General features: G+C 40.7%; 1 protein-coding gene across 9 annotated transcripts in view; it reads right to left on the bottom strand.

Moving 5' to 3' along the window:
- AKAP13 (A-kinase anchoring protein 13) overlaps positions 1-25,476 on the bottom strand; it is a 217,662-nt gene that overhangs the window by 105,190 nt on the left and 86,996 nt on the right. For all 9 annotated transcript variants that reach the window (XR_006166569.1, XM_042803861.1, XM_042803860.1 and 6 more), the window contains 2 exons: positions 20,192-20,488; positions 9,476-9,659 (listed from right to left, as the gene is read on the bottom strand). Coding sequence is in view for 8 of the 9 variants with exons in the window: in XM_042803861.1 (XP_042659795.1) it covers positions 9,476-9,659; positions 20,192-20,488 (481 nt within the window). In the remaining variant the exon portion in view is untranslated. The remainder of the gene's footprint in view (positions 1-9,475; positions 9,660-20,191; positions 20,489-25,476) is intronic.

Raw genomic sequence — 25,476 nt, 5'->3', positions numbered from 1 at the left:
CCCCTCCTGCAACCTGACATCTTCACCTTCACACAGACTAAATAATCACTTGTGCTTACAAAGACAGCAATTTCCTTTCATAATCAAGCTGCCAATCTGTGTTATGCTCTACAAAGGGCTTTAAACCTCTTGTAAAACCAAGACCTTTCTCACATCCATCCAACTACAAACAACTCCAAGCTCTCATTTTTAGTAGCAGTCACCTACATTGCACAAAATTAAGCAGCAATATAGTGAATGGCTCCAATCTATGGACTCCTTCAAATCATCCCTTTCATACACCGCTGCATCCTGGCACTAAAGGTCTGCAGCAGAGAGGACAAATGGGCATTTACAAGAGTTAACTTGTTTGCACACTGCTATTTCTCTTGTTGAAGCAATCAATTCCAAGACCACGTACACCATATGAGAAGACACTCCTTCTTGCTTGTCATCATACATTGAGCTTAACCATTTGTGTCTTTCCTGCATGTCTCACTGCAAGCCCTGGGTTTTATTGACATGATAAAACCACTCTTCCAGGAAAAAAAAAAAAAGCTCTGCAGTCATGTATTATTTTGTATTCCCTGGTTGTAAAAGATGCTTATTTTGTACAGATTAGGGATTTTTGTAGTGGCTGTATAGAAGTGATATCCAAGCTGGTCTACTGGGAGATAAAAACAGATATGCAAATATTTACTGAAGTTTTAATAACAAAAATGTACATAAAAACGCCAGCATTCAAGCAGGCTGAAAATCTGCTTCCATTCAGTACAAAAATTCAGTTTGCTAGCAACAAGCAAAATCTGTCTTCTTATGAGGCTTAAGAATCCTGGGTCAATTCTTTCTCATCCTCTCTTTTCAACACCTTCCCATCGAAATATGTAAAAAATACCAGTGAACTCAAAATTTCATCAGCATCATCTCTAAGCCCAACTGTTGCAGAAGAAAGTATCTTGCTAGGTTAAAAAAGCCAGGACTGCTCAACAAGGTTGGCAGCATTCACTAGCCCCACCCTTGGCACAACCATGCTGTGTCTCACTGAAAAAGCCTGGAAGAAGTCTTCCAGCTCTGGTCCCAGCTTCTTCTGCTGCAGTCTTCTGTCCCATGGAGGTAAACCCATAAAGGAAATTGCTGGCTTCAAGAAAGGACAGACTTAGAAGCTGGCCCTTTATCTGCAAAAAAGTGGCTCAAATAAAGATGCCAGCCCCAAACGGGACAAGAGGAGAAGGAAATAAGCCTTCAAAATACTCTCAGGCCATGCCCTGCCTGTTTTGGGAGCTGATTAGATTGCTCAAATTGCAGCATCCCCTCCTGCCCGTTCAGCACATAAGACAAGACAATAGGCCGTGTTTTTTAAACTTCCCAGCATCGCCTGAGTAGACTTGTCCCTAGCAAAGGAGGAGTCGTGTTGTACTCATGTGCTGAATCTCTTCTTGTCTCACGGGGGAGCAGATAGGATGTCCCCAGGGCTAGAGAGCAGCGGAAAGAAGGAGAGGAAAGCCTGCACCGACACAGTGCGGCTCCTGGCTTCCTGCAGATACGGGCGAGATATTTTTAAGAAAAGGAAAGATAAGTGAGAAAGGGAAAACAAGAAAAAGAAATGAGTAAAAGCTCTGCCTGCCTTCAAAAGCTGCAGAAACTGTGCTCAGTAACAAGGGATTGAAATTCAGCGGTGCCGGTCCTCCCAGCAGGCGTGCTTTCCGGTACAGAGATAACAGGTTTTAAATGGAGGGGAGAAGAAGAAGGGGGGAAGAGATCAGAAGATGAACAAAAAGTCTCAGTGGGTTAATCAAAACCTCGTGTTAGGAAGATTTATCCCCCAGTTTTATAAATGGGCAAGGAAAGCAGTGTGGGAACTCAAGGTGTTATTTCCTGGGGATATCCCCTCCAGATTTCTGAGCTGGACTTTGGATGAAACAAAACAAACTCAGTAGTGTTGCCAGCTCTTACGATCTTACCACAAGCCTGACAACAGCTGCAGACTTACTCTGAAAGCACCAGCTCCTAGATTCATGTGATAAAGAAAAAAAATACTTTATTCTTTTTTTTTTTTTTTTAATTAAACAAAGCCCTTTGCATTATGGCTGCAAGAAAAAGCTAAGAAATGCTAGAATTTAGATGTTCTTATCTGTAAAAGCAAAAAAAAACGAAAATAATTTTAATTTTTTATTCTTTTTAGTACTATTATTATAATATCACACTGAAAATACTAGATCAGACAGACTATGATCTGGGATAAACAAGGAACGGCGCCTACTGGGACAGGATGCTGGACTTGGTGGCGACTGCACAACACATCCCTAGCACAGGCTATTTAAATCAAGCCAAACAATCCCTCCTGTGAAAATCCAGCACCCAGACTTAACGCAGTCACCAGCATCTAAACCCAAGACATCTTCGAAATTTGACAAAACAGAACTTCAATGCTATTTGCAGAAGTGTCGGGGTAATAGAGGCTTTGTATACATATGATCAACTTTGCACCCACAATCTTTAGTGATACACAAAATGCTAGTGCACACACACAATTTCTTGCTTCTGCTCATTTTTTTAACCGTCAATGTGCATTTTATATGAGACTCAGCAAACACGTGCAACTAGTATGTGCTAGAATGCGTTAAACCATTCATAAACCTGAAAGATATTTAACAAATATAGCATTCATACTTCAGGTGTTTCCAAGTGTTCCAAATGCCCCAGGAAAGTAAGGGGAAAAAAAAAGTTTCTAACACAAAAAAAAATTCATAGATCACTCACTAATTTGAATACTTTTGATGCTGAAGGAAAGAGTTAAAGTTCATCCAGTATTGAAATGATGACTAACCCCTTACAGTGCTTCGCACAAACATGAACTGCAATGTGTTTGGACACTGAATTGCATTCAGGATTGCATAACCTATCCTTCAATATCAGAATAAATATTTAACAACTGGATTCAAAATATTTAATGCTAACTTCTCAGTCCATTGATTGTGTTGAACTATACAGTAGGAAATCATACAAAAGAGAAAAGCTGCCTTGGTCTTTCAACAGCAGCTTGCAGACACACATATACTAGGAGAGCACATCCAGTATTTCCTACCACAAAGGGGTTGCACTCCTAAACCCAAGCATTTCTTAGGTCCCAATGTTAAGTATACATTAAAAGAAAAAAAATACAGCTATAAATTATAATCAACTATATTGGCCAAAATGTATGATGTGCATTCCATGAGAATAACTGTCTGTCATTAAATGCACTTTTCCATTTGTTTTATTTTAGTAGTATTATCTAACAAGAAAGATGCCCTGCTCAGGATGAGAAGCTGTAAGTTCAACACAGAACTCAATGTCAACTCGAAGTCTCATCAGCAAACAAAAGAAATTTAAGGTGAATCTATGAAATGCACTCAAGAGAGAAAACAGATGCTAGCTGTTGCATTTTAAATACAAAAGCACAGTCATGGAGACTACTTCATCAACCAGTGTTTTCTTTAGAGCTAAAAACAGCATCTCAGATGAGGATAAGTGATATGGAAGAAAGACTTGTCTCTGCAGAACATCTCTGCATGCTGCAAGCAAGCGTGACCACAGACTCTAACACAACCCAAAGATGAAGCCATTGCTTTGGCTGCCTCTGACACAGCAGTTTACAAAGTCTTCCTCTACAATAATCTGTTCAAACTTCAATCCCCACCATGAACATCACTACTTTTAGCAAATCTGCTCCACAGACTAAATATCAGTAACCTAACTGGCTATCCAGCTAACCCATGACTGAGGCCAAAAACCTTGCAGTTCTGGAAAATCACTTATCTGCATTTTCTAAATTTACCCTGAAATGGAGCTCGTATATCATAATCACTTACCAAACACACAAGGCTGTTAAGGGCTTACGGCCCCTATAATTTTTGGGATCACCTCCAGATCAGGATTGCTGGGGAGAGAATAGTTTTCTTCTCATATCTTACCAAATCTTCTCAAATCTCTTTGAAATCTCCTTCTTCTCCTCCTCACAGACCTATTTACATGAATATCATCTCCCAGGACCTCCAATTTCTGAGCAGGATACCAGAGACAATAAAAAAGCTGTCTCTACCATATGGACAAAGCCAGTTCTCTCTCGTCTGTGTTCAGAGGTGGATACATGCAAAACAAAGGAAAGGAGGGAGCCAACAAATGAAAATACAAGTCTTCAGAGGGATGTGGGAACACACCAGGAAGTCAGTAAAAGCTGGAGCATGCAGTGGGTGAGTAGGTGGGAAGAGAGAAACACAAACTCTTCCTGCTCCATCACGTTCACACCTGGTTCCCCTGGCCCCCATTTCCAGTCTGCTCCTCTGCTGTGGCCAGAAGTACCTCAGCACCTTTCTAATCAAGATGATCAATCAATTAAACAATGATGTTTCAAACAATAATCTTAAAGTTCAGAAATACACAGCCACAAAACCAGACTCTGTTGCATCACTGCTTCTGCCACGCTTTTGTAGCTAAACAGCATCCTCTTAACACACGCATCTCTCATCAGGTCCTCTTTCACTGCCCTTCAAACATCTTTGAATCTCACTTTAAATGTTAATCTTGTGTCAGCACTTATAGAGACAAAGTCAAATGTTCTCCTCTCCTGCCAGACCTTAGCAAACCATACCCTAAACCTACTGCTGGCACCCTGAATAGCAATAAAAAGGATTTGTTGCTTGTTTTGGGGTAGAAGAACAGAGGGAGAAACATCATCATTACTTCAGTGAATTCTTCAGCTGCTGGTTCTGCTTAGTCAGAAATAAAACTGAAAATATGCACAGCATCACTTGCCAGTGTGGTGGCAACCTTCTGGCCACCAGCATGTCCCCAGCTGTGTCCTGCTTGTGCTCCCAATAAATACTGGGAGAACTGAAGTACCCAAACAGAGACTCAGAGCCTTGCACACCTAGTTCCCAGCTCCTAATAACGGCAAGGGTGCATTCAGGAAAGGGGCTTCAGCCTATACATTCTCAAGGGTACAAGCACCCTGTTTTTACACACAGCTGCCAAAATCTGGCACTGAAGACCAAGTGGTCAGCAATGCTTTCAGCCTCAGGAAACCAGTGATTTTGGAAAGCATCTGCACCACAGACGGCTCTTTGCCTACACAAAGACTGAATTTAATGGAACAACCTAACACCAGAGTTAAAGATGGACATTTATCATTGAATTATCATCCTGACTTGGTAGAGCACTGTAAGAAATGCTTACTTTTAAGACCACACTTAAACTGTGCTGAATGTGAACTGGACGTTTCTGACATTAAACTCATGCTTAAAGGACTTGCTAAATTGGGATGCAAAGAAATGAGGTACCAAGCAAATACTCTTGCAGCTCGGGCTCAGAAAAACAGAAAATTAAAATTATAAAACTAAAGTTAGTGAAAAAGCTTCCTCATTTGAGAGGCACCACGGAGATTACAGCACAAACTTCACCAATTACATAAAATCAGAACAACAGCAAGTGATAATCATGGATTGCAAAACTTTTGTAAAACCGTTCTGCTACTTGTGAGTTATTCCTCATGTGTGTTAATTAAATCAGTTTAATTTTGGAAATACGGACTTGTAATGACTTAGTTTCACATACTGAGCCACCTGGTTGTTACAAGGAGATTTGAAGGAAGAGCAATCCCAGAGCTGTGCAGAGTGCTTTATAGCAAATAAAGCAGAGAAACCAGCAAAAGAATAACTAATATTACAGTAAAAAACTCAGAGACTGTTACAACTCTGAAACTTCTCCTTTGCAGGGATTAGAAAAATGCAAAAGGTTTTTTTATGGGCTTTACTTCTCTCTTACTCCTCTTTTTCAGGGGACATAAATTGCTCTCAGCTGTGAAGGAACTACAAACATTTGGCTTCACAGAAAAAAAATCCAATACTTTGGGGTTTACTAGACAGAACTCGATTTTGCAGAAATGAAATACAAAATAAAATCAGTGTTTGTATGTTTTACAAAGCGGCACTTCAAACTTCTCTGAAGTTCTGCACGCTCGCTATTTCTTGGAGCCATTTTCCTTGCCTGACTTACAGAGCACGGAAGAACATGGAGCTGGCAGGCAGATTATATTACTACACCAAACTGCATTTGAAAACATCAACTACTGCGAACTGCAGCTGTCCTATAGCAGAGGCCAAGTTCCTCACACCGGGTGTACTACCCCCCTGTTTAACAGAACTGCTGCCTCTTCAGAGCCAGCCCTTCTCTAACGAGCCCAGCTCTGCCAACACCCTGCAGCCAGCACTGCCCAGTTTAAACATGGGCAAGTAACAGGCTTCAAGGAAGGACCCTCTGCTTTGGAATTTGCTCCTATTGCACTCAGAAATTGTTGAAACTTAGAGAGGGCTATGCAGCCTAGTTTCCAAAGCTTTTTCAGGCGAGTAAAGATAAACTATTTAAATTGTATTTAAAATTTGTATTAAAAAAAAAAAAAAAAAAAAAACACCAAAAAAACAAGCTGTTAACAAAGCTGCTAGCAAGCTAAGAAGAATGTTCCTAGAGAAAATCCTTATATATACACATATATATTAATTACAGTTTTACCCTAAAAAACTCCTACCCTTATGTACTGGCCTATTCCATTTGCACCGCAGTACAACGTTTACTATGCAGTTTTAATCAGCTAATCAGATAAAACAAGCACCCTCAGGAATGATACACAACCGATGAATAAACACTGCTGTCTGCATGCTACGTGTGCTCTATCACAGCTCCTCAGTTTGGTCACAAAAGGAGCAGCACACGCACCTTTCCTGCCAGAGGATGCAAGAGCCAGTGCACAAGCTCGAGACTACGAAAAGGAATAATTCAAGGGCTACAAAATTTAAATTGGAAGTGCCTTTTTTTTTTTTTTTTTTACATGAAGAACTGCAACAGCTAAAAAGGGAAAGCTCATCTGATAAGCAGAAATTCAAAATGTCACCAGTGTAATTAGTTTTTGAGAAAATATTTACACTGCAGCTGAATCAAGCTGCTTTGCAGCTGAACCCTGGCAAAACTGCAACAACGGAGAAGGTTTTGTGTCTGCTTTTTAATGACTGTATCCCAATTACAGGAAAATTTCACCCCTTCCCAGTGCTGGCTGGGCAAATCATTGTAAAATTCAGGGTCCTGCAAATTAGCAAGCAAGTGAACAATAAAATCCCCCCAAGGATAATGCATCACAAAACACACTGTATTCATTTATTTGGCAAAGTGCAGTTTAATTACTTGTAAAAATAATGACTCCTTTGTACAGGCTCTCGCTAACATGCGTTGCTGCTCTGTATTTTGCTGAGTGGTACAAGTTGTGTGCCAAATTTGTGTGCATGGATTATACAGCGTACACATAAACGGAGTGCAGAAAAGAGATTGTACAGGATCTATTGTGTTTTGACAGCGCACAAATGACATATACTGTCTTCATGGAATTTGTCTGCTTTTCTGTATTTTGAAACTCAGTATTTCTCATCTTAACAGGGATTTTCAAGCCTCAATCACATCTCATTGCAGAAAATGCCAAGTACAATATGAATCTCTGCTGGGGAACCAGGATGTGCCTGATTTGCAGCCACCACCCTCCCGTGGGGAAGGGCTGTGGCGGTGCCCATGTCCCACAGTGCTCCCACAGCTCTGCCCAGACCCGCGCTCGTAGCACCATGCTCTACCACTGTCCCACCCATTGAGAAAGGGGTCCACGACTTTCAGTGTCCACAGATTTCTGTTTGCAGGGCTGCATGGAGACAGCAGGGTTTTCAGAGTCACGAGACGTGTGGCATGGCTGTCAGATGTTTTTATTTCCACACTGCAGCTCAAGAGGAAAACTAACCATAATGAACGGTTTGAGGATATACAACAAAGAACAGGAGTTGCAATCTTGATAGTAGCGTTACTGAAGTTGATAGTGTCTTATTTTCAAAGATCAACTGTGAAGGTCATCAGAGAAAACCTTTGGATCACACCAGCAACATCCATTAAAGGGAATGGCACGGGGCAATGCCCTGTAATCCAAGTACTCTTCATTTTTATTTCCACTGAGAAAGAACTGCCATTCCAGTATTGGAACTGGTTGTGAAATATTCTGCCAAATACATGAATAGCTGTTGTAATAGTTTTGTTTACTTCCCATTTCTTTTTAAATTACCAGCTCTACTCGTGTTCAGATCGTTGTATTTTCTGTGAGAACTATAACCAAGTTTTGGACAACTTCAGCTTCTTCACAGTATATAGTCTGTTAACATGGTTAGTTTCACCTTGGAGAACTTTGCTGCAGTTATAGAACGAATTTGCACATTCCAATTTTACAAGATAGCCTGCAAGAGACTTAGCTGTGTGTTTTCACAGTATGACTGTTGAACCCAACAGAGAAAAAAGTTAACACTGTTATCATCTTTGTATTAATCCTAGCCAAGGGTGGCAGAAGAAAAGGCGAGAGTATAGCTCCTGTAGAACCCTGCACCTTCTCCTTTGCCCCCACTTTGCATGTAGTTGGCTGGATTGTTAAAGATGAAACTTAAATGCAATTGCTCCAGCAACACAGATCATATTTTTTGCCCTATAACACTCCACCTATAGAAAGCAGAATAATTTACAATTCGTAACAAAAAATTATTGCATGATAATGTGTATGATGTAGCAGATTCCTAAACGTGACATTGGGTCACTCAACACAAACCCTAAGTATCTGAAAATTATGTTCAGAAAAACAAAGTGAATAACAAAGCTTAAGAGAACCAGGTATCAGAATAATACACATGCAGACCAAAACTTTTCTCCTTTACAAACAGTCCCCTCGGGACATATTTAAGCTCCTTGTCTTTATTAGCCTCAGCTTTAAAGCTAGATCTCCAAACATTTGCTATGCAAAAATAACTTGTCATCTTCTGAGGGACTCCTCGTAAAACACTGCAGTAAATGCTCACACCACTAGTTACTTGATACAAGTTTGTAAGATCTGGCTACTTCTCATGACCACTCAGAAGAGAACAGTTTCTGTCTTTAAATACTTGCATTAATTCTGTACCTAAATTTTCTACCTATACTGGTAAGATACCTATTCTCTACAAGATGCTGCCCTATTTCAATATAATTATCATTATTTCATTTAACCAAAACCCATTAAATCTACAAAGTAAGAACACAACAGTCAATCAGCACCACAAAGCCCATTAGCTCCTCGCTTTCGGACAGCTATGCTTGTTCAAAGAAAAGGTTTTTCACTTGTGTTTGAATAAGGTTTGTCTCAATTAGTTAATATTAGCGACACACTTCGGGCTTTAAGAGACAGGTGGAAGCAGAACACTATGCAACAGAAAATGAGAACATAATATTATTGCATTTCCCCTAAACCCTAAGGACTTGCCCCCATTGTTGCTAGCAAGAAACATAAAAGCTGTATTATACAAAAATTGCCTTTATGGGTAGAGTATGGCTCTTAGAAACTGTTCAGTGACAATGTACAGCAAGCATGACACAGAATGGAAAGCTAGCTGAGGAACCATCAAATCATCCTTACTCTGTCAAAAGCTGGTGCAGCTTCTGGTAGCCCCTCTCCAAGGCCAAGCTCACGGGTGTTGCCCCTTCGTTGTTGTGGATGCTGAGAGCTCCTCTTCCTCCCGGCTGCTGGAGCAGAAACCACGTCAGCCGCAGCAGACCCAGCCTCACCGCAAAATGCATCAGTGTTTCCCGAGGGATGTTCTCTGGGAAGAAAGAAGAAAAAGAAAAAAAGAAATCGGAATTTGTAGGCTGGAGGTTAGGTGAATGCTGTATCTCCACTTCCAGCCACAGCAATCACCAAGTTGCAGTGCATCCAAACAGAACCTGACATGGTCAGATGGGTTTTTCTAAATGACCAAGCCTTCTTTCTCACACACCCAGGACCAGGTTTTTGGAATGGACAAGTTTTGTTATTTAATGGGATGCTGATTTGTCCCAAGGCATGAAAAAAATCAATTAAATTTGAAGCACAAATCTAAAGGAGTTACAAAAGAGAAATGTTTAACCTCTCATGTAGACCAAAAAAAAAAAAAAAAAAAAGTGAATTTGCTTTCCTGGTTTGCTTATGCCTCAAGACCAGCTTTTCTCAGCTTTATACAGTAGCTCTATCATTCTGAGTAGCACCATTTATAAACTAGCAATCTCTGCTGTTGCTTTTTACATTTAATAACCATGACCTCCTAATCTGGTAAAAGTCAGTCTTGAGCCTAAGCTTTCATCTCAGAGAAATATCCCCCTACTCTAAAAGCTGCTGCCCTAGAACGATGCTCTGAAAAGCTTCAACCAGAAATGAGCTCCAGATGCACTGCTGAAATACAGTATTTGCAGATCAAAGCCTGTTACTTCTGTATGACGGGCAAAAGCATTTGGGTTAAAAAAACTGCAAGAAATAAAAATTTGTTCTTTTAATTAACAAAGGATTTCAGTATTGACTGGCAGCAATAATAACAACAAAAAAGCACCAACTGGGTCTCAGTAAACCATGCCAATGAGCACACTTGGTATAATACCTTAAATATCATAGCAATGATTTGTTGGGTTATTAATTTGGTTGCCAGCCAAACCTATACAGCAGGTTTATAAATGCAAGTGCATAATGGCTTTAGGATTTAATTAAGTATTTTTTCCTCAAGAAGTATGCCCCAAGAGAAATCATTTCTTCAAAGGGCTGTTGTTTTACTTGCTTTCTTAAGTGACATCGTTAAGACCTTCAGTGAAAAACAAAGCAAAAATGGGGAGTTCTCCCCTGACTGGCACCCAATTTTTCCCGACATTTGGATCAATTCCTGAAGATCTCATCTGTATTCAAGAACCAAAAGCTTTCTGGCACCATCTCTCTTCCAAATGATTCCAAATTAGGTCTCTGGGCTATAAATCAATCTTTACCCCCTAACCTCTTCTTGATTACCGTAAAGCAAAACCATGCTGTCCTGAATACATGAGCATGTCTGAATGGAGGTTCCAGCTGATCAGAGAAAAGGGGAATAGCTGAGCTCACTCAGAGACTAATTCTCAGACTGTGGGAGAGTAATGACAAGGATTTTGGTATTAAGTGCTATGGAGTGTAATGCTTTAGGAATAAACAATGCAACAAGGTAGTTAATCCATGGCTGTCACAGTCTTGGACTTAAAGAAGAATATAAAATAACACACCATATAGACAAGACATAAAGGAAAGGCTACTAATGAGGATGCAGAAAGGAGAAAGTGTTGATACATGTGGGACCTACCCAGCATAAAAGCAGATGCCCAAGGTTTCACTCAATGAACTTGTACTTACACAATACCGCTACATTACCTGTATTAACACACTGGCCGAGCCAGCTAGCGTAACAAAAGCGGCACTGTGACACAGGAGTTAGAAAAGCACTTTGGTTAGAGCAAACAACTGCTGTCCAAATAAAGAATGTGTTGCACTGCTCTCACCATGTCTGTTCTAGCACAGGATCTCCTGCTCTAGTTGCTTCGTTGAAAGGAAACATCATCTTCCTAACTGAAACAGGCACCAAAATTGAGCAGCACAGACCTGAAAAGCATAAGCCCAGGTCCCTGGACCAAAACGCTTCTTTCTCCTTCATCTACAGCCTCACAGTTAGGTGGAAGCATCTCCTACTCACCAACCTATGGCTCACCAATAAATACACATGCCAATTGTGAGTTCTGCAAGATACAGGCAAATACTCGTCCTGTCCCTGATCCAACTGGGTGCCCCTCTCTGTCTCATATTTCCACAGATGAGATGTCCCCTCCCAGTTGTCCCAAATGCCCATCTGATGTAATCCGCTCACATGACTGCAATTTCTCGCAATCCTAACTCTTTCCCATTTTTTTAATACAATCTTATCATCAAATCAGTGGATACGTTAGTTCCAGCATTTGGATAAAGTGTCTACAAACGCAACCAAACTGAATGTGGCCCTGTCCCAATGCCTTTGAGCAATGGCGACGTGCACAGAAGATCTGTACAAGAAGACATGGCATGTTGCCATCCGGAGCATATTAAACATACAAACTCACTATCCAGGCCTATTTGGAAAGATCTGCCTAAAATACAAACTGGCATGAGGCCATCCTAACAGATGGGCACAGATGATGGCAGCAAAGAGACAAAGTACTGTGCATACAACAACTGCAGGGGCCCCAGGCAATGGATTTAGAAGGGTTTGGAGTGTGCAAAACTTGCACGGCTACAGTTAAAAGGCGTGTGCCATCTGTGGGCTGGATTAACTAGTAATATATAATGAAAAATACATCTGTTGGTCTATGGTGTTGCTCAGAACAAGATGAGAGCTGGCCCGCATCAAGTCAGGGAGTGTTACTGGATGGAGAGGGGAGGAATATGAACAGATCCCTCCAGTCTTCCCACCTTTGAAGGGATGAAGCTTGTAGCACAAAATGTTGGCAATTCAGTCAATGATTTCAAGGTCTTGTCACGGTGCAAAATGCATGTCCCAGGCATGGAAGAATAACAAAAACTTTAACATGCAATAGCCAGAGCTGCTCCTCCTACCACATATCAAGCATTAGCTTGTCATCTTAAAATGGCTGTCCTTTGAATGCCAACAAAACGCTTCTTGTAATTAGGAAACTGTGGAAATATGAGACACACAATACTGGAAAGGCCAAGGTTGTTTTGTTCCTTTCTTGTTTCTTAGTAATAGGCAAGAGTTGAAACATGTGATTATTGTCCCATAATGGCAGGGCACTCTAATCCAGCTGGCAAAACATAAGACTTTAGATATATTGTTTTTATATATTTTTTTGCAGCTGTGACACATGGACAGTTTATCTGGGTAACTAAGGACAAAATTTCCATAGAAGACAGTCAAATGTACTTTGTTAATGGTAAAGGATTAAGGTTGAAGGTGCTATTAGCACAAAACAAATAAGCATTGAAAAGAAAAAAAAGTTTGAGTATGACATATCCGAGAACACACAAACTGTTCTCTAAGTAAAAACCTTCATTTTAATCCTGATTAAATAACAGAAAAAAAAAAAAAAATGTTCCTTTTTAAAAATCAGTCTTTATAAAAAGTAACGCACATCTAACGGCTCAGTTTATTCTCCTTGCCCTGAGACATCTCATCAAGGAACAGCAAGCCATGGACTGGCTAGCATCTCTTGCTAGTCCTCCTGTGACGGTGACCTTTAATTGGTTCTCACCCAAAATCACACACTCTGCAGTTTTGAAATCTACTACCAAATCTGGCCTCAAAATCTTGTTTTCTGCTGGAAATGTTCTCACCACTGAGATTAATCCTTGAGAAACACAGGGAGCAAAACTCAGAAACAAGCTATCACTTAGCACTGAGGTCCTAGATGAAGGTTCCAGCAGACAGCAGTGCTGAAGAAAGGTCAAGGCAAAGATGCAGTGTTTGGAGTTACAAGTACAGTCAATAAAAAGATGTGTGAGTAATTCTTTTTTAATCTTATAAACAAGAAATTTTTAAAAGCACACCAAAGGATCTTCATGTCCCTGTTCCCACTAATATCAAAGAAACCTTCTCATGCCGGTGATTTCTCAGCCACAAACTGAGCGGTACATCTGAGTACTGAGCAGCACATTTCAGACACTGCCTGAACAAGATTTATTTTCTGCTTCCCGTTTTCCACTACAGAAGGCATTGAATTTAGGTATGGAAATTATTTTTTACATCTTATCAAGGACTATAGCTGAACAGGCAACTTTGTGCTCTTGGCACAGAAAAGATCGCGTCGATTTATACCATACAGTCCTTTATCAGAGGACAGAGAAGGTGGTGAGCAGCAGACTGGAAAGGATATGAAAACCAACAAAAAGAATACCTGTAACTATTACATTGAAAGGGTTCAACGAGGAACTATAAAATGAGTGCAGCAGATGAACAGATTAAAGGTTTATATCTGAAAAACATTATCAGCTGCATATCTTTAATGTCCACCCATGGAAAAAAAATGTTAGCTCCTAATCAAATTTCCTTTATTTCTGAGAGCTTTTTGAAGTTTTTTTAGGCTTTTTGCTTTTTCCCTTAATATAAGGCACTTTTTTTGGTTACTTCAGAATTCTTCCTTTCTGAAAATAACAAAAAACACACACACAAAAAAAAACACCAACAAATTAATGATCTCAGATCACAGTGATGCTCCTATTGCACTGTACACTGAAATCCTACTGGTTTTGCACGTGAAGTTATTAAACTTGCAACACTAATCCATTCAGACTATTTCAAACTAGGGCAAAGCATTTCCCTCTCTATCCCTCTCCTACCTGGTCACCTCACAGGTTTTACCTTCTCAAGCAGTACTTACTGCACATGGATGTTTATTCTGCAGCATTTCTGGGAAGCTGCACATATTCAAGACAGCAGTAACTTCATTCTTAAAGCTAAGGAGCTGTTAAGTGTTTTATCTAGTGAGATGGTCTCCCAGTTATCTGCTTGGTAATGGTGACTGACTATCTTGCAGTTCATCAAGGGGGCTGCTTCTCCTTACGCTCCCAGAGGAATGGCTCCGTATGGTGGTTGGTCACCGCAAGCCTCGGCCAACCTGGAAACACCATCTCAGAAAGCTCACACCACTGAAACTGTAACCATAGGTCTGGGTTTCAGGACTTACTTTTAATGAGCAAAATGAAAAAAACTCTGTTTCCTCAAAGGATTTGTCACAATATTTTTTTAAAGGAATTTTTAAAGTGATCTGTTTACTACTGATAGTTAACTCAAGGATTAAGCTCTCAAAGCTTTTCATACCTGAGCCTTGGATCCTCCCTAGATTTTTTTACACTTTTCCCCACCGCAACACAAACAAGACATAATCATTACTCATACCTCCAAATATTCTGTTCTGGTTTTCTAGTTAGCTTCTTTTCTCTTCGGTCATTTAAAATAGAGAATCACAGTCCTACATTTACATTGCATGCGGCCTCAGAATACATATTAAATTTTGATTTCTAGATATAAAGTGTAACAATCTGTTCCATTTAAACAGATGCCTTTAAATGCCGCTGAGAACAGTAAATAGCCCTACTTTTGACAGCACTAACAACTATGTTCTTTAGAAAGTTACAGGGCGCTTGTAATAATTAAGATGGACATGATTACATGGCACCTGAAAATAATGCTGTGTTTGGAATACTATGGTAGCAAGAGTAATCCTTAATTATATCTATTCTGAAATTGTGGATGTCATTTGAGTTCATCTAGATAGACAGATAACTATGAGCAAGGCCCAGGCATCACCTACTGCAGAGGAACAGAGTATGGATGGGAGAAAAGCAGAGTCCTCGGGACACAACCTCCCCAGGACAAAAGCGATGAGGAGGTCAGGACACACTTGCCCAAGGGGCTTCAGACACACTCTTTGCCTGCAGTGCAAATCCTTGCCTTACACACGCAGGTGCCCTGCCCTGCCCCTGCAACGTAAGGACACGCTGCTGCATCAGCTCAGCAGGACCACAGCACCACGCACAAAGCTGATTCCTCCATCTCCTTCGGCCTTGGCACTTGCTGGGCTTTCTTTTGCTATTCAGTTCATGTAATCAAACAGTTGAGTATCTTCTGCTTGCCTCAGCATGAAAGCATGGATCCCAGGGACTCTGAAGTCAGGTAACTTATGTGCTCCCATCCCCAGTTCTGCTATCATGGCACCAAGTGGGATCTGGAAGATATTTTACTCTCACGAAGTCCCATTACCTAGTGCAAAGTCCCATTATATGGCACCTTTATAAAATATTTTATATCTATGGGTAAATAGATACTTAATGCAAGGCTTTCTGGGGTCCTTCTCTCTAAAATAAGGATTAAAGGCTAAGACTTGTTCTCTGAAGTCTTCTACAAATATCACGTAGGAGGCTGCACCTCAAGTGTCCTACACAGCAGGTGGGTTCAGGGAGAATGAGAATAGTAAGAGATGGAGAGCAGGAAGGCAACTTAGAAGTCAGATGCACAACATCCTAGGGACAAACCAGACTGCAAAAACATGGCCACTCTTACTGGAAAAAGGACCAAAACACCACAGGTCCCTTCTCTGCTTTCCAGTCAGCTCCGTGGGTTGTGGTTGACTGTGATATTTCTGGACTACAGTGTTGAGCAAAACACCTACGTATACCTTTTGAGAGTAGCTTTCATGAGGAAAAGCATGACAGAATAGAGCTTATATATATTTCAGGTGGAGAAATATTCCATTAAGGAATTGTTACCTAGACACCTTATTGAAGTCAAATCAGGATCAAATCACAAGAGCAAAGAATTAGAAATAAGAAATTTGGGCAAGATTATCAGCTTTCCACAGAAAAGCTAGCAGGAAAACCTGTAAGACAAGACCACTGATAAATGCTTTAAGAGAGAGGATTCTGTTTTCTGAACTAGCTTTTCCATCAGGGATTCATGACGTCCAGCCACTGCTCTCCATCACATGAGCGTTACTGTCAGTAGTAAAACCAGGCTGGGTACCACACTCCACACCACTGGCTGCTGCACAAAAAGCTTGTAATCAAATCCCCAATCCTACAAAAACATAGTCTGGTGTTAAATTTGGCACAAAGGGTTTATTCAAAGCTTCCTGAGGTCCAAACAAATCCACTTGTTTTCAATGGATTTTGGGTGAAGAACTAAGGGCTTGTTATCACAAACATATTTAGTCTGTTAGGCTGTACAAAAGTAATATAAATCAGTAAATATTTGGGTTTGAGTAATGGTAACTAAATACCTACAATAATATTACTGTAAGGATTAGATTAACCAATGCTGCTCAGTGCATTTAATTTTGGGACAGTTTCTTCTTAAGCAGTAAAACCTTTTGTTGTTCCAGAACAATTTAAAAAAAAAAAAGGCTAATGAGAATACTGAAAATTAACGGTGGGGTTTTGAAAATTCCCTGATGAAACTACAGGAAGAAATGTTAATTTTATTTTCAATCTGTTTTAATGAAAATGGTGTCTAAAGAGATAACAGCAGAATAAATTTAAAGACAATGTAGTGAGTAAGAGATTAAGATTACAAGGATTACTGAAGCTGAACAAACTTCTGTTGTCAAATGACAACAGCTGACTTAAGTAGGTTACATACAAATAAATAAAAAAAAGGGCACTGGCATGTTTGCAAATGTCCTCCAGCAGCTTTAAATAATTTTGGAAATATTTCTAACCTGCATCTTAAAGGACATGCTCTTAACAATCTGGCTACATGACTGTTCCATGCCTTTAATCTTGAACAATGGCAAACTCTTAGAGAATTAAGACCTTGGTTTGGTAATGAAAGCATAAGCAAGTAGATGATGCTCACATAGCTTTGTCCACAGTAATCATGCACTTTTCCATACTAAAAAGTCAAACCTACTAATGTGTTAGAAAAAGGGGGGGGGGGGGGGGGGGAAAGGAGCGATGCTGCAATAAAGAAATAATAATGGATGAATGCAAACCACTGAAGATCATTTTAATGATCCAACCACCAGCCTGCTGGTACCCAGGAGCACGTGGGGTGTTATGAGCCTCCATCTCGGTGTGCGGGCCCCAACCGTACACTTTGCACTGCACAAACCCCCTGACACGAAAGATGAGTTAAACAGCCTCAGCAGATGGAGCTGGGTGTTATATTTAGAAGCTTTTCTGCCCTCTGGACTGGGCGATGGCAACGAACTCCCTGCCCTCTGCTCAAAGACTGGTCAGGGTTGGGTGCAGGTAAAAGCAAGGAGGAACCTCCACCTAGAGCCATCCCCTCCTCAAAAATCAGCACAGAGTTGTGCTTGCTGGTGGATCTCTTACCCAGTTTCTGCCTGCAGAAGGGCCATTACTTCCTGCTTTTGTAAAATCTAGACTCCTGCTTCAGTCCTTAGAAATATCAACTTTTAAACATGCTTGACAGCAGCAGCCATCACTGAACAGCAGTTCCCCATCAAGCTGCGGCACTCGGGGGGCTGGCTGAGGCTCCCGGCTCGCTCCTGCGTTCAGAGGTTTTGCTAAACAGCAGCGTTTTGTTTCCAACCCACAAGAGCCCATAGAGACATGCCAGCTTAGAGGCAGCACTAAAAATCTTTCAAGAAGGGATCTGACATTTTCTTTTGTTCTCATTTCTATAGTATTTTCTCCTTCAGGAAGGTTATTTGAAGTATCTGGTGCTGACATTTAGCAAAATGTGAAATATGAATTGGAATAGCTGTTCATAGGTAGTGACGCAGCACAGGACAGGGTGTCCCCCTCCAAGGGACACTGGCCAGAATATGTCTAATTGTTCAAATGCTCCCACAGTTTCAATCTTTGCTGTGCGTTTCTCTCTCCCTCACACAATTAACTCACAAGCACCAGTACAGGGTGCTACATTTTGCCACAGAGGTTTTTCTCAGCTAGTGCTCCATCATAAATCAGGGACATCTCTTCCATCTCGCTCTAGCAAAATAGACTTTCATGACCAAAAAGATGCTTATGCATGCACATCCTTCCTGTCACAATCACAAAAATTCCCCCAAATACCCTATGTGTAATTATCTCATTGCAAAAAAATACCAGATAAATCTGCCTCTAGCAAAAAAAATGGTCAGAAAATGAACGGCAGACCAAGACATCAATAAGCTACTCTTTTTCAGTTATTTGTGAAAGGACACATTGCAAGTGAACATATTTTATAGCACCAATATTCTTGGATGAAAGTTGCATTTAGTGCCATTATATTTATTCACTTACACTTTTGTCTACAAAAACTTTGCTGCAAGATGCCAAAAAGCTCAGAATTAGAGCACAGCACAATAGAGCTCGCCCTTCTCACTGTGGATGCAAGGGAAGCTCTACAGGTCCATTAGCATTCAGAGCCCCACAGGATCACGACTTCCAGGCACACAAGTTCATGCTGTGCAACTCAATGTAAATCCTATGGCTTGATTTCCTCAACTGCTGATTTTCCAAAGAATAATCAAAGTAAAAAAGAGAAACAGGATCTCAGCCTTCCTACAAAACCAGCAACAATTCAGAGCTTCAGTCAAAGATTTCATTAACTTAAGATCACTTTGACTGTTTTTTTATCACTTAAAGCAGAAATGTCTGTGTTATCACAACTTCTTTAAATGCAGAAACATACATCAGTGTCTTCCACACAGAGGAAAAAAATACCAAGTGTTTATCTCCTTGTAAACATGTGACAGCATCTGAATTTCTATCCAGAAACCATTAAATATGAACAAATCTTTTAACATCTGCTAACACTTGAATTGTCTGTCCATGTATTCATGTTTACAAAAGCAGTCAGCAAGTTGGTAAAAAATAAAGCAGGAAAATCTCCTGCAGAAAACCCTGTTTCAACCAGGAGAACTGAGCCTTCTGCACCAAGCAAGTCACATCCCATTCCTATTCAAGTGTTTATGCCATTGCATCCTATAAAAGATAACAGATGCCTCACAGCCACATTCCTTACGTGAAACTATTTGACAAAATAACCTGAAAATTTACAGCAAGGATTTGTACACACTGGAACTAGCCCCCCAGTCCCTCAATACGCTTCCTTAAACCCACTCTGTGACAAAAAAAAAGCAGAACTCCAAGGGCACAGACATGCCACAGCATCCCAAATAACTCAGCCCTTCTGTTTCAGCAGTCACCAGAGACTCTGGGTCAGCCTTGCTGTTTATTTATAAGCCCTCACTGCTGTGGTTAAGGGTCAGGCTCTTCCACCTTTGCCTTCTTTTTTTTTGGCAAAATTGTCCAAAATTATTTTTGGGAATGTCATGTTCACCCCGCCAGTGTCCAACCGGGGATGCAATACAAATCCTTAGGGGCAGAGACCCAACTTCTCCAAGAAAAATCAGATTTATTTTATACTTTGGAGTTGCTTTGCATCTGTGCTATAAAACCAACATTTACCAAAGGCGCCAAAACTGTGGCACAAGGATAATACTTCCAGGAGCATCAGACTTTTTACACACAGGTTTCTTTCAGGAAATCTCAGAAGCATGATGCTGATGCACATACCACTGAATACAACAAAAAAAAACCCCGCCTTCTGGGTATATGTTAAAATATTGACCATGTACAACAGTTTGTGCAATTTTCTAAGAGGAGACACAGATTAAAACATCAGTGCTTTATGTATTTTTGAGTGCAAAGCATAGGATGCAGATGTACTAGGGGCACGCCACTGCGCATCACATCCCACCTCCAAGCACGGAGGCCAACACACCTTTAGAAAGGTGCACGGAGGGTTTCCAGAACAGGAAACCCTTTATCCCAGGATTTTCAACCCATGAGTCTTACACATGCCCTAAAGGTCCTCACCGGTCAGGGACTGGTCTGGTCCCAGCACATTCCATTCTGCCGGCAGCTTCAGGTGTCGAAATGCCAAAGCCACTTTCTCATCCAAAAAGTCCACGTCTGCCACAGGTGGTCTTGACCGGTCCAAGAACCGAGTGAAGTTTAGTGCCTGCTGGTTACCAGCGCAGGTGGCCAGAAACTGGGCAGCATCATAGGCTTCATCCTGGACAAACTGGAAACTCTCTTCTGCCACAACCAGAAGAGGATGACCTTCCCTAGAGGCACAAAGTACCACCTTCACTGTTTCACAGCAGTCATGGCCTGCAAAATAAAATCAAGGGAAATGGTAAAAAAGAATAATTGCATGTGCTCAAGAAACACAACTGAAATGGAGAAAATGTGTAACTCTTCCCTGTTATATATACAATACAAACCAAGAAATATAAGCCATCCTTATCTGACCAGGCTGGTTTTAATCAGTGACAAGTAAGCACAAGAGTGTTTAGTAATTCAAGTGAAGATTTTGCTAATGTACCAAAAAACAGATTATATGGTCAACCTTTTCTTTACCAGCTCCACAGGACTCCAGTAACTCACCAGAAACTAGAATCTGAGTGCTGCAAAACTACGTACTCCAAATGCTGTCACAACACTTGTACTGAAAACAATGCAATTTCACCTAAAAAAAAAAGACCTAAATGGCTATGAGAGCATGACCTGTGACTGACCTCAGATCCCATGCTCACAGCTGCACCTGCCCTTTGCATTTGAGTTCACATGACGAAAGTAGAACTCAGATACTTCTGCTAAATAAAAACATGGAAATGGCCACTTTCCATATTTACAAAACAAGAAGGTTGGAAGTTTGATAACTTACTTTATTAGGGCAGGGGAAAGGATGTATTGGCAGGACAGCAATTTCACGAACTCAGAAACTAAAAGGAAAAATTATGTAAAATCCACACCACCTTTTTGCAATTTTAAAGGAAAAATATACTATGTATCCAACACAACCAGTACTTGTAATTGTCAGATGTGCCCCTTCAGTAATAAAGTTTGTGTTTCAAGTTCACCGTACGGCACTGTTTCTTGTTCTAGTCTCAGACTGACATCATGGCTGTTTTTGCCAGAACAGCATGGACTCTGCACTAATTACTAGAAAAGCTTCTTTTTGCTCATGACCTCAGCATACTACTACATTCATGAAACCCTGCTTAATTAAATACAAAATGATGATTTATTTTTAAAGGCTTGAAAATTCAATCTAAGCCCCTATTTGTGGTCAGTGGGAAAGTTTCCTTCTTGTGTTGAGGCCCTTTGCTGTTGATTTCCCTGACAAAAGGAAAAATATGGCCCTAATCTTCCTGGTCTTTCAGCCAACCTTCCAAATCTGTTCTGAGGCTTTTGGCATCTATACAGGTTTTGTCTGTTGAAAGAGGCAATCCTGAAGTTAATTGAAAGGTCAAAACTGCTATTAGGACACTGCGGGTAGCACCAGAATTGTCAGAGACAAGGCTGTGAGTCTTCCTAAGGAGAGCAAATGCAGCTGGAAAGGTATCAAAGACAAGTGTAGAAGGGGAGAAAAAGACACATGGACATTGCTACAACAGCTTGATACAACTGGAAGGCTCTGAAGCTGAAAGGTGAGAAAACGTCTTTTCTTCTAACGCTGGGCACAAATTAGAAAGAGGATGATATGAAAGCTGAAGGAATAGATAGACTAGTATTGATGTTATTAAAAAAAAATAAGGGTAGGAAGACCTACTTCTACCATTCTTGGAAATATTGCATGTGCATTGTAATACATCACCAGTCAATAGGATGGGCTGTGGTAGGGATCTCAGCAGCCCAGATGAAACCCATTCACAAACTCCACCTGTCCTAATGCTGGGAGCCTCAAATATTCAAGAAGTGGGAAGACAGCACAACTTTGATGGAACCTGCCTTTAACACAGTTCAGAAGTGTACATCTCTCCACCTTCTTGCTTTCCTCATCATCTAAAGGATATCAAAATAAGAAGTAAGACTGCTAAGACCTACTAATTTTGTTTAAAACCTCCACAAAAGCAGTGAGTTGCACGCAGCCTGTGAGAACGCTGTGCTACCCTATGGGAGCTGACTCAAGTACTGTGAACTTGGCCCTGTCTCATGCAAAGCAGTAGCAGTTCACTAGAATGCAGAGTTAAAAAAAAAAAAAAAAAAAGTAATAAGAGGCTCCTTAATAGCATGAGAAAAACTAAACCTTTTTTTTAAAAAAAAAACAAAACAGAAAAACACAAAGCAAAAATGATTTTCTGTCTATTCTCATAAGAATCCCATATTCAAAATAGCCTAAAATACAGCTACTCTGCCAGAAGGCCAGGACTGAAGCAGAAAGCAAACACGGCCCATGAACAGTTACAGAGAAACACTTCAGGACAGTCACTTCCTTGTCATGAAGCCAAATGACTCTTCTGTGAACCAGCAAAAGGTCCTCCATCATGACAACAACTGAGAAACCTCAGTCAAGACACATGGTGTCCTTAAACCAGTACATCATGGATGTACACAAAGCTTCCATGCATAGAGTGTGTGTTAAACACCAGCCCCAAAATTAAGCAAAGCTACAGGATTGTTCAGCGCAATGCAAGGGGAGGTGACAGAAAGGCCATGTCCTGATCTGCAGCCAACAATGGTTCTCTTGAAACTCCTCCAGATATCTAATACAGCCTTGAAAGGGAGGTGACAGAGCTGACGATCCATTTTCATCTAATAGGATCAAACAAGCAGCGTGCTAAAACCCTGGGGAATGTTCTTCGAAAGGGCAACCGCTCGCAATGCTTTGATGTTCTCCTTCCTCACATCTGAGAAGATGTCAGACTCGGGGGGTGAGAGTCTGGGACAGGTTCTGACTTTTGGCAAACAGTTCAAACAAAAGAGGAGCCAGTAAGTAACAAGCACGGCCAACACTAAAAAGATTGCTCAAGAGGTCTCTGCCCCCCCCTGCTTTGAAACTGCTACAGGAACGATGTAAGCAAACATCTCCCCAACACATGAACCTTCTGAAGGAACTGTCAGTGAGGCAACACTTGTCTCCACATCAAAGACTGTTGCTTCCTTCACCCAGACTGGTATCTGAACTTCAACAGAACTTTTTCCCAGAGCATTAGCAAAAGTGAGCTAAGCTTTCTGGTACTCTCAGGAGATAAGTGGTTATCATCTGTAAAACAAGCCTGAATCTGTTTTTATGAGGTTAAGTAACTTGCCCAAGATCACAAGAGCTCCAGGCAGGCAATGGCAGATCAGACTCTATTGCTCTTGATCATCTCTTTCCTGCTCCAGCTGGTAGACAGCAAGGCTTTCTCCTAACATGAGTTAAGCACCAAGTCATGCACTTTGCAAGCACCAGGGTGTTCAACTATCGACTGCTCTAACTCCCTTATACACCTTCCCCAGAAGTGGAAAACAGTCTGACTCACTAAAAAGCGAAAAAAACCCTGGGTGTGTCAGGAAGACTGATGAGCCTATTTATAAAAGTTTGCATTTTGGTAGGCTGAAAACACATGTAACTGAATAAATCACACAGATAAGCACACCCACAGAAAGAAAGAGAAACCTCCATGCTTTGCAACGCAGTCAGGTTCATGATGCTCCCCAGCATCCCTCCTGTTTGCCTTCAGCCTTCTCCAGAAATCAGAGCCTTTGGCCAAAATAGCAATGAAAAGCAAATGATGAAATTCTGAACACTGCCAAACTGGTATTATCCCAGTCTGAATTTTAACTCTTCTGACAAACACGACTGTGTTTCTACCTTGCTGACATCACAGACTGCACAGAATAACTTAATGTGTATGGCTAGGCTTCTCTTCTTCACACTTTTTTTTTTTTTTTTTTTTTTGCGCCACAGTACAAAATCAGGTCATTTATATGCTGGTTTAACTGCAATAAAAGTCAAATAACCCAGCCCTTAATTCTTCCTGCATTGCATTTTACCCCATTTCTCGTACTGCTCCTCAGTTACTTTAAATTTAGCTTGGAAACAATTCACTACTTGGATCTGTTTTGAGAAGTGCCAACATACTGCAGGAAAAATGCAGAAATTAAAAAACTCTTTCAGTCTATGAAAAGATGGGCACAGTGTCTGCTTCTGTCATGATAAAGCAAATTGCTCATCTTCATGTAAAACCACAGTTTAAAAATTATTTTAAATGAGACAACCATGTTTGAACTACAGAATTCCTTACTGGGCCACTTCGTGAAGCTGGCTTTGGGGAAGACAAAAGAGGAAAAATTTAAAACATGGGGTTCTGGTCTCTCTGTACTTATCCCCAAAAGATGAGATGCATCAGTATGATAGCACTGCCTCCTCTACACGACAACAATGTAAAACAATGAGCAGGAGAAAATGTGGAGATTGGGCTGTAAGTCTTTAGCAGACAAGTTGATGTACGGCCTTAGACCTGTCCATCTAATTGGTACTTGTGTCTTTGATCTGGGGTGCAGTTAAAAGGGCAGCAGCAAAACTCTTCAGACTTTTTCTCATTAAACAACGTGCACATGGAGACAAAACACCCCTAAACAGAGCTTTACTAAAACATGATTTCATTTCCTACTCCACTAAAAGTGGAAATCCTGTCCAAACCTCCTATTTTCAGAATTTACATCTGAGCTATCAAACAATGGGCCCCCAGCCTGGGTGGTTATTTAAAGCCCTGCTGGAAGCACATGTTTGGGTTTGCCTGGTAGGTGACAAAGGACTCCAGTGCTAATTGCATCCTCTGAGTTACCATAGTGGAGATGGGTTGAATGAGGTCTTTATAAGAAGTGATTTAAGCAGGACAGGAAAGCCGGACAACAAATATGGTGAATTTCATGGAGTATCTTGGATTTTCATCCAAGAGATGTTGCCATCTGGTGGCTCATGGACAGGGGAGCCAAGGGGTCTTCTGTGACCATCCAAAAAGGGCTTCTTTTCTGCTTCAGAAATCCCAAATTCTGGTACTGAAAATCAGAGCCCATATTTGAAGTGCGTTTGTGTGATTTACACAGTTACTGTATTCACTCTTGCAACACAGGAAACCTTATGAAATACATAGGCACAGCACCAGCAATAGACAGGAGTCTTTGTTTTTCCTTTTAAAACCTCAACTATTAATACGTAGAGTGTGGAAAGATTTTTTTTTAAAGGCCCTTATACTACAGATGTCCTGAAAAATCTATAGAAGTGTAAAACCCCATACATTACATCTTAAATAATTTCAATACAGAGTCAATCACTTTTTCCTGTGACTGATGTCATCTAGAACTGGCATAATTTCCTTTTAATTACA

Source organism: Tyto alba, unplaced genomic scaffold, assembly GCF_018691265.1.
Source record: "Tyto alba isolate M040663 unplaced genomic scaffold, T.alba_DEE_v4.0 Super-Scaffold_41, whole genome shotgun sequence".
NCBI classification, from domain to species: domain Eukaryota; kingdom Metazoa; phylum Chordata; class Aves; order Strigiformes; family Tytonidae; genus Tyto; species Tyto alba.
This window is presented reverse-complemented; position numbering and strand designations above follow the sequence as displayed.